This window comes from Rutidosis leptorrhynchoides, chromosome 9 (assembly GCF_046630445.1).
Source record: "Rutidosis leptorrhynchoides isolate AG116_Rl617_1_P2 chromosome 9, CSIRO_AGI_Rlap_v1, whole genome shotgun sequence".
Taxonomy (NCBI): Eukaryota; Viridiplantae; Streptophyta; class Magnoliopsida; order Asterales; family Asteraceae; genus Rutidosis; species Rutidosis leptorrhynchoides.
In genome coordinates this window covers 42264648-42275024 of record NC_092341.1, presented here as the reverse complement: position 1 = coordinate 42275024, position 10377 = coordinate 42264648, and the positions used below count along the sequence as shown (strand labels likewise).

Below are 10377 nucleotides of genomic sequence, written 5' to 3'. Positions count from 1 at the left end.
AACGAAAAAGTGGATTCTGCAGAAGCGGTAACCTTTGTGAAATAAACATCTGCCAATTTCTTCATGAGTATTGGGGCAGCGACCTCACTCGGATTACCTAAAATATCAAACCCAACCGTTTTATTAAACAGACCCAAAGCATCTTCAAAAGCACGACCAAGACCAACAATACTCGCATGACGTAGGAGCTTGGTCTGCAACCCAGCAGACTGTAATCGAGAAGCCAGAAAAGCATAAAGACGAACATCTCCCGCAGAATAAACACCAAGCCCTCCAAATGCAAATGGCAAGGTGGCAAGCCGCCACTGCCAATCACCAAACCCAGGCCCTGAAGCAGTAACAATACGCTCCAAGGAAGATCGAAGGGCTCCATCGAAAGCGCGTTGAGCCTCCTCAAATATACTAGGAGGACAAGTACGCAAGGTAAAGTAGAGTTTAGAAACTCCCGTACATGCCCTAAGCAACAACAACTCACATTGAGGATCATCAAGCTTAGCAACCTTATCCGCAATGGACTTGGTCACCCTTTGCATCACCAGTTCACTACTAAAACCAGGATCGAAACTTGCGGGGGGCCCCAAGCAACTTAACACCAATATTTTATTATTATTATTATTATTATTATTATTATTATTATTATTATTATTATTATTATTATTATTATTATTATTATTATTATTATTATTATTATTATTATTTTTTACAGTAACAATATAATTACATATAGTTACTCCAATATTTTAACAAATTAAACTTTAAGATTGTGTAACGTTTTAAAAGCTTCAAATTTTATTGTCATTGATTGATCTTGTGAATATCTCTACTACATCAGTGATTAATCCACACGTTTTAAAGAATTCCAACGTTTATTCCATGTTAAGATTCTTAAAACTTGTGAATTTGTTGATATTGGATCGTAGCTACATACTTAATTAAAACGTATGACACGACCAAAGCTAGTAAGAAACTAGCCGAATAAACACAATCTATAAATGATTAGTTATAGATAATGGACGACAAACGATGCAAGCTAACAACAAAATAGCCGATGAAACACCATCATCTTCAGAATAAGATGTACTTTTCTTAAACTTGGGCGTGTTACTTTTGTTGCATATCGTTACAATCTGTTTTCGATAACTTTGACTTTTTTGATTTTGACTTTTCTTTTGTTGTTGCATCTTCTTCATTACTCCCTCCACCTTTGAAACCATTATCAATGCAATGCAATGCAGAACAAGCACCAAAATTTGTGTTTATAATAGTATAGGATTTGTGTGATTATGCATGTTACAAGGATAGAATAGATTTTGTATATATAGTCATTTTGAAGGAGTAAAATTAGATTTATTGCTATGAGTGTGATTTACTATATATCCTTTTGGACCACCACCCTCCAGTATTGTCTTCTTTTGTATTTTTTTTTTCTTTTTGTTTCTTGTAACATTTGGCACTAATTTCATCATTTACTAGACATTTAAACAATAGCAGGCCTTATGGGTCAAGGCCTTTTTGGGCAATTTCAACCCCCTTTTCCATTCTAATATTCTATGAATTAGTCATTTTTCACTAATATTAAAAACATATGCTGAAAGCAACTGTTGCATCGTAGTAATTAAGACTTGGATATCTTAAATAGTTAAATACAAACTTAATGATATGTTAAACCATTTCCCATATCATTACATCATATAAGTAGTCTATAGGCCACTGTTAAAATATTTATCTATTTCTTTTTTTGTAAAGAAAAGCACGTCACAGCCATATATATTTATAGAAATTACATTAAAATAAGGGTGTTACTCAAAAATTATTTATTTGGATCAGATATGTTCAGGTTAACCAATTATTCAAAATTATTTATCTACAATTCAGGTTATGCGCGCTACCATGTTGCTTGCACCAAGTATAACCTTGCCATTGCACCTGACTTCTATATCCCATCTTCATATTGTTTTTCGGATTATCTGGATTTGATGAACCGAATAAACCAATCCATTTAACTCAAATCCATTTAAGTCGACAAACATAATTTATATTCAATTATTTCAAACATCTCAACATTGAACTCATATAATGATAATGATAATGATAGCGATAAAGTATTTGTTTTTTTAATAGATATTTAGTCTATGATAAAATGGAATTCGTTTTTATTAGTTTAATTTTAATAATTGGGTATTAATAATAATAATATAATAATGATTAATTAATAATCTACATAATAAAAAGTTGAAAAATACAAAGATTATATTTAAGATTATGTGATAAAGGGTGTGACTGTCTAGTTGCTTTAATAGTTTCAACTTTCAACTGCCATCTTTAATCTTTAATTTTAATAATTTGAAAGTTCATCCCACCAAATTGAAGGAAAAACTAAAAACTATAAAAAGCATATAATCAGAATCTGTTAAATAGGAAAAACAATGCATCATGATACTTGTTAGTTACTATCCTTTGTTTTTTAAAATTTCAACTTTATCATTTTAAAATTTCAGAGCATTTCCATATTTACTAAATAGATATTTCTAAGGGTCTATTTACTTCTTATTTAATAATCTATTTCTTCTCTTATTTCAGTAAGTAAAACTGTTGTTTATATGTCACTTAATCTGAAAATTGGTCTGATTCTAGGAGATATGGAATCAGACCAACAAAGATTCGATGTATAATTTCAGAGTTAGTAAAGTGCTCCAAACGTAGGTAACACAGTCCTTGTTGTTACGGAGAATGACGAGTCTTTGTTGTTACGGAAAATGATGATTTCATGTGAACTCATCTCATCATCATGGTGCGTATGCGGCTATGCGTCACCCTGCAAAATCATCTACGTTAGTGATCCACAAGTTATGCACATGAAATTGGTTTGATTCAATGCAAGTTGTGTGGTGAAAATTGATGTTGAGGGCTATAATCATCGGGGTGAGTCAAATAAATGAGCTGTACCGTAAAGTTTTAACATGTGACGTCAAAACGTTTATTCTAAGTGGCGATATTCTTTTACACCTGAGTATGATAAATCACTCGTAAATATGATAGTCTATTTTGACAATGATTATAGTTTAGACAATGTTTTTTCAATGTGAAAGCATAGTTATCAATTTTAAATCGAATGTATCAGCAACAACAAGATGATTATCATAAGCTACTGTTGAAGATGAATCAATGTGTCAGAGAGATTGATATTAAATAATTGATGATTTTTTAGATATTGATTCATTTTTACTAACTTAAGTTTCTAAGTTGTGAGATAATGATCAAGTTCAACTTGAAGACCACTAACTAAGCCGAGTGATCACATGTCCAAATATAAGTTACTCGGTTGTGGATGCATACCGCCTCACATCAGTATTGATTACTAAGAAGTTACGCCACTACCTCATGTATTTCACCATTCATATTCATATTGTGACAAAACGTAATCTTATCAACAATGTTGTAAAACTCGTTATTTCTCTTCAAGATCTCTTTTTTAGAAAGCAGCTGAAACGAGATGTCTATCTAGCGAGATTTCTCGGTCAACGAGGTCAAACTTGGTCAAAGGCCACGATTTCTCGAATTTTCTCGCTCATTTTTCAGATTTTATCGTAAAATCTCGTAACTTCTCCATTTCTCAGATTTATTGTAAAATCCCGTATATATATATATATATATATATATATATATATATATATATATATATGGGCAAGTTCAAACGAGAACTACTAAAAATGTGAGAACTGTGAGAACTATTTAATTTAATAGTTTTTATGCGTTTAAATACAACAAATTACATGCAAATGTTAATTAATGCACATATCATTAACAAACATATGTTCATTAGCTCAGGGCAGTGATATTTCCACACTCCATTTTTGATAAATCCAACATTATTTGGTGTAACTTCCTAAATTGCCCTTATAGACTAAATATAAATATAAATTACTCCGTATTTTGTTTACTGTTCCCTTTCAATTCTTTCATCTGAGTTTTCTTCCTGCCTGTCTACCTCTGCCCTAATATCCATCCATTCCAAGTCAACTTTAATTACTCATGTCAATTGATATGTCGATAACAGTAAAAATGTTTCAAATCTAAACATTCTAGATTTTTCAATCACAATTTCATCATTATTGACCTTTATTAAAAAAAAAAAAAAATTGGCTGCGTTTTCGTTTTATATACCATTGTTGTCGATCAAAACCTGATCTCATTTGAATTGGATTTACTTAACCCAAAAACATTAGTCAATGTTCTGATGTTCAATCTTTAGCAAAATAAAGTCAAACCCATTTAAGTGAAGCCATTAATGCTTTAGATATGTTTAAAAATTACTAGCTTTTTAGTCAAACAGAAGGAGTTTAGACACAATCAGGCGACTTGACTGACTCTTAGAGCCTAAATTAAATTTCAGGCATGATTTAAAACTCATGGAAATTTGATTTTACCATTTTCATGGTGTCTCAATTTTATTTTTAATTTTATTTTTAAAAACTTTTTCCTACTTATTGGCCGGAGGTCCACTCGGAAGCAATCTCTCTATCCGTCGAATAGAGAGAGGGATGACTTTCTCTACTTTTGAGGGTGTTTACTCTGGGTGGAGAAATGACTTGTCTTTATTCTCGGATAGGGGAAGGATTGTCTACATCTCACCTCCCCCATACACCACTTATATGGTATTGGGTTTTGTTGTTGTTGATATATGAGGAATGATTTTTTGAGATGAGAAGTGAAATAATACCAGGTAGGTGGAAGAAGTGTAAAGAGTTATGGAGGAGTTTAAAAAAAGAATAAACAAAAATAATACGGAGCAAGTATGAGTACTAAAGAATTATGACATCAAGGGTATTTTGGTCAGTTACTTATAATTGTGTTGGATGTATAAAAAATGAGTGTGGAATTATCAACACCCATTAGCTCAAATTACATGTTAAACTGTTAATTATATGAAACTGTTCACATGTTCGGAAACAAATATGCACATGTGAACGAGAAATTGTATATTTAATTATATATGTAAAATATAAGTGTTTTTCAACTATTTTATGTTCATTCATACTTTTCATCAAGGTTTATGTGTGATTCAATCTAGTTACATATGAAAATCTTTATAAATCAAAAGTTCTCGCAGTTCTCGCATTTTTTATGGTTCTCGTTTGAACTTTTGGCATATATATATATATATATATATATATATATATATATATATATATATATATATATATATATATATATATATATATATATATATATATATATATATATATATGGGAGATCAAGGGATAAGTGTTATTTTTGGGATAAGGGGATAAGTAAAATGAGATTTTTATATCTTTTACATTAGAGCTCCAATTTTTTTTTAAAAAAATTCCGTAATCAACTGACATTGTGTAGATTCATATTTTTTTTTTCAGGAGCTTAAAATGCATGTGATGCATGTTAACGTGTTTTGAGGTTTTTTTGAGATTTTTTTTAGGATTTAGTCCGATTTAGAGTTTAGGGTTTAGGGGTTAGAGTTTAGGGTTTAGGGTTTTCGGGTTTACTCCGTAAACCCTAAACCCTAAGCTAAACCCTAAACTCTAAACCGTTCGTATTAAAACTCGTTCTAAAACCCCATTTCTAAACCATAAACCCTAATTTCTAAACCCTAATTATTAAACCCTAAACACTGTTTTTTTTTAATCAAAAGTCATTTTTTTTTTTTTTTTTTGTTAAAGTGCATCTGATGCATGAAAGGCAGTTAACATGCATCAAACAGCGGATAACATGCATCAGATGCATCTTAACGCTCCAGTTAATTTTTTTTTTCTGAATCTACACAATGTCAGTAGGTCACGGAATTTTTTTTTTAAATCGGAGCTGTAGGAAAAAAGATATAAAAATCAAAAAATCACTTATCTCCTTATCCCACCAGCACCCACTTAGCGCTAGATCCTTACCATATATATATATATATATATATATATATATATGAAGGGTTTTAGATAGAAGAGGGAATAATAATTCGTTCCCTAGCTTTTTTATCTGACAAAAAATGAATGAAGGGGAGGGAACATTGTTTGGGGTTTTCTTTTCTAAGACTGTTTCTAACTGTGGCGGTGACGTCAAAAGTAAGTGATGTACTTTTTGGTGATGTGGCAAAGTCAATAGATGAAGTTAAATAAAGGGGAGTGTCAAATTTGAAGGTTAAATTTGTGAATAGGTAATGTGGTAAAATATTATTGGTAGTTGGGTATAAAATATATTAATTAATAATATATAAAAATATGTGGCGAAATCTGATTAGTTGAAACAAATTTAACACTTTTGTCAAATATCCGACTGACGCCCTGGGCGTCAAATTTTGACGCCGCGTTAGGGGCGTCAAGGGTGTCACATACGTTGCCAAGTGGGATGACGTAGTAAAAGTGACGCTGCGTTAGTTTTAGTCTAACAATCATCCCAATTTTGACTTATTTGAAAGTAGGAAGCCAATCTTCACGTTAGTTTTTTTTTTTCTTGAGTGTTAAAACTTTCATTTCATCTTCTTTCTTTCTAATGAGGGAACATTAAATTGAGTTTCTAACCACTCGCCTTCTTTTCTGTCAAATGCCAACCTTTTCTTTTCTTTACATTTCTCTCCTTAGACCAATCCCAACTATGACGCCGTCATGGACATTTTCTCAGCGTCACATCAACTTTCTCTCTCCACCTTACTCAACACTTCCTCTCATAAAACTCCAATAACACACCACTACCAACCATGACATACTTCCTCCTCATTACATATCCCACAAAATTAATTAAATAAATAAATTTACAACTTTAATAGTAATATGTACAAGTTTATTATGCAAAATAAAGAAGAAAGAGAAAACAACTCGTCCTGAAATGTGCTTGTGGAAGAAAAAAAGGAGGGCTACAAAGGTGAGGGCGGTAGAGGGCAAGACTATGACAAGAGAATGCCAATGGTGCTTTCGCATGACATTCTTCATGACATTCCCCATCACTTGCCGATGAGAATGGTCTTATAAAACTTTGAAACAAACCCTAAAAGTCAAAGTATATCAACATATGAAATTTTATTGAAAAAATTTTCTCAAAAATGTTCGGACGAAATCTCGATTCGAGTTCTCCAACTTTGTTTATCAAACAAAATATGGATTGGGTCACATATTAAGTTTCAGTGAAGGCGCGCCACACTTGAACGCAGCTCCAAAAACCCACCGATTGTTCCGGTAACCGGTTTGTCACTTATTAAACCCCTCCAGCTCCACTGAAAACCCCCTGTTTTTCTCTCATAGCCAGCACTCATTTTCCATCAACACTTTTTTATCTTCTTTTTTCAACAAGCGTCATGGGTACGCTACTTTACCATTTCCGTCATTTCATATCTTTTTTTTTTTTTTTTTTAGTTCACGATTTATGATTTATTTCTAATTTTGTATTTGTATTATATGTTTAGGCAAGATCAAGATCGGAATCAACGGTACCAGACGATACACACTCTTTTATTACAATTTTAAAATATTAATTAATTTAGTTTACGATGATCTAGGGTTTAATTGTAATTTAATGTTTTAGGTTTTGGAAGAATTGGACGATTAGTTGCTAGAGTTGCTTTGCAGAGAGATGATGTTGAGCTTGTTGCCGTTAACGATCCGTTTATCTCTGTTGAATACATGGTTAGTATATCTATACCGTACAGTTGTTTTTCTATATATCTGTTTAACTTAGGGTTTATAATACTGATCGGTGGATGACTACCTTGAAGTAACTTAATTAACGTTGAATCTGTAAGTTTATAAGTGTAATTAAATGAAATAAAGTTGGATGTACTTTTATATTTATATATATAATTTTGTGTGTGTAGACATATATGTTTAAGTATGACAGTGTTCATGGTGCCTGGAAGCATCATGAACTTAAAGTGAAGGATGATAAAACCCTACTTTTTGGTGAGAAATCTGTGGCTGTTTTTGGTTCAAGGTATACACCTTTCTCATACGTTTAATTGTAGTTTAGCTTGCTTTGTTTGGTGTAGTTATAGTTGTTATTATAGTAATATATAATAATTAGGTAGTGTATAATTATATATTGTATGATGATTTGTTGATTTTGATTTGAAATTGTTGAAGGAACCCTGAAGAGATCCCATGGGCCCAAACTGGAGCCGAGTATGTTGTCGAATCAACTGGAGTTTTCACTGACAAGGACAAGGCTGCTGCTCACTTGAAGGTATTGGTTTTATCTGTGATGATCTGGTCTAGTGTTTATTGAATTCTTGCTATCAAGTACTTAAAAGTTATAATTACTTTACTATTTACTAAGATTTATGATAAATTCATATTTTTCAATCATGCTTGTTTATCATATGTTCAGGGTGGAGCTAAGAAGGTTATCATATCTGCACCAAGTAAGGATGCACCCATGTTTGTTGTTGGTGTGAATGAGGAGGAGTACAAGAAGGACCTTCACATTGTTTCAAACGCCAGTTGCACCACAAACTGTCTTGCTCCTCTTGCTAAGGTGATTGTTCGTTGATCATGAATCACAACGTTAATCTTTTTATTACTCTACAGTTGAATTCATCTGTTATACACTTCAGGTCATAAACGACAGGTTCGGTATTGTTGAGGGTCTTATGACCACCGTCCACTCCATCACTGGTGAGTTTGCAAATCTTCCTGTTTTACAAGCCATACTTTTGCATATTGTTTTTTTTTATTGATGTTTTTGTGTGTGTGTGTGTGTGTGTGTGTGTAGCTACACAGAAGACTGTTGATGGACCATCAGCCAAGGACTGGAGAGGTGGACGAGCTGCTTCATTTAACATCATTCCCAGTAGTACTGGGGCTGCTAAGGTAATTTGGATATCAAGTTTCAACGTATGTTATTTTTTTGCAAAATATAACAAATTATAACATTCTCGTGTATAAACTTGAATAGGCTGTAGGAAAAGTGCTTCCTCAATTGAATGGAAAGTTGACTGGAATGTCATTCCGAGTCCCGACCGTTGATGTCTCTGTGGTTGATCTCACCGTTAGGTTGGAGAAGTCTGCCACCTATGATGAAATTAAAGCTGCTATCAAGTAACCATCTTGTTTTTTTTAATCATTTTGTTTTGTTTCCGTTTATTACAAGGATTGTTAAGTTCTTGATTATGGATTTTTAGGGAGGAATCTGAAGGAAAGATGAAGGGGATCTTGGGCTACACAGATGAGGATCTTGTTTCCACAGACTTTGTGGGAGACAACAGGTATGGGATTATTTTATCTTTTTGTGTATTTTTTTTTTTTTTAAAGATCTCAACAGAGTCCGTATCTGTGTAATTGTGCTATTTTTTCAAATTCATGAACAGCATAGAGTGTCAGTGAGATTGATTTAATGGAGAACTTACGATTGTTTGCTGTCTTGATGTAACAGGTCTAGCATCTTTGATGCTAAGGCTGGAATTGCTTTGAATAACAATTTTGTGAAGCTTGTTTCGTGGTATGATAACGAGTGGGGCTACAGGTATTCTTCTTTTTTAAACACTTATTATAATTATATTATTATTGTTAGATATCCTCTTACACATGCATATAATGTTTTTCTGGGAGTTTGTGATAATGTTGATGTTACTTTTATGCAGTTCGCGTGTGGTTGATCTGATCGTACACATGGCATCAGTGGAATAAATTCATGGGAGTCAAAAGGGATGTTTTCTTATCCAGCCTGGTTGTGTTTCATCAGAGAATGTGTAGTTGTTTTTGATTTTGAAGTGTAATAAAGTGCTGGGTAAGGTTGTTTTGATCGATACCTGTCCCCCACTGTGTTTAGGGTTTTGATGATGGGTAGAAATCAAAATGTAGTTAAAGTTTGTCCTTTTTGGAGTTATTATTTGGCGAAGTGAATCGTATTTGCTTTATGTGAACTTTATACTACTTTTCGAGATGTTATGTCATCAAGGTTTCGTTATCTTTTGGTTTGCGTTTAGTTCCTATCAACTCTAGGCCTTGTCAGCTTCATGGGTCGCTGGTTGATAATTGTTATTTGCTGGTAGCAACTCATAGTTGGGTCATAGGTGTTATGGTTTGATGGCTACAATAGATTTGGTCGCTATTAAAGTGATCTGCATAATGCAACAGTTCTTGTTAAATAGAAAGTTACTACATTTTAAAACAATAAAAAAACGACTGACTTGGATTTTATCAGAGCAGAGAAAGTGGACTTCCGTTTCTGATTTCTTTCCCTTTGCCTACGCAGTTGCTTGCCCCTATCCTCGTCTGTTTTGCGTCGCAGGTATGTCACCAGGGTTTCCTCATGAGGCGACGCAAGTTTTTTTTTTTTTTTTCATTTTCATCTTATACTTTGTATTCTTCCTTTTCTTGCTGCAAGATTTTGGGTTGGTTCTTTTAAAAAGATTTTGGAATAGTG

The 10377-nt window shown here is 32.9% G+C and overlaps 1 protein-coding gene across 1 annotated transcript; it reads left to right on the top strand.

Moving 5' to 3' along the window:
- Positions 1-7188: 7188 nt before the first annotated feature.
- Positions 7189-9918, top strand: LOC139865918 (glyceraldehyde-3-phosphate dehydrogenase, cytosolic-like). The gene is made up of 12 exons (XM_071854027.1): positions 7189-7319; positions 7424-7447; positions 7543-7643; positions 7832-7947; positions 8097-8196; positions 8341-8487; positions 8567-8627; positions 8725-8822; positions 8908-9050; positions 9134-9217; positions 9385-9474; positions 9593-9918. The coding sequence occupies exons 1-12, from the start codon at positions 7316-7318 to the stop codon at positions 9636-9638; spliced, it is 1014 nt and encodes a 337-aa protein (XP_071710128.1). The 5' UTR covers positions 7189-7315; the 3' UTR covers positions 9639-9918.
- The last annotated feature ends 459 nt before the right edge of the window (positions 9919-10377 follow it).

Coding starts and splice junctions, on each gene's coding strand:
- LOC139865918 (XM_071854027.1), top strand. Junction 7,948..8,096: donor GTGGCTGTTTTTGGTTCAAG/GTATACACCTTT, acceptor AAATTGTTGAAG/GAACCCTGAAGAGATCCCAT. Junction 9,218..9,384: donor GACTTTGTGGGAGACAACAG/GTATGGGATTAT, acceptor TTGATGTAACAG/GTCTAGCATCTTTGATGCTA.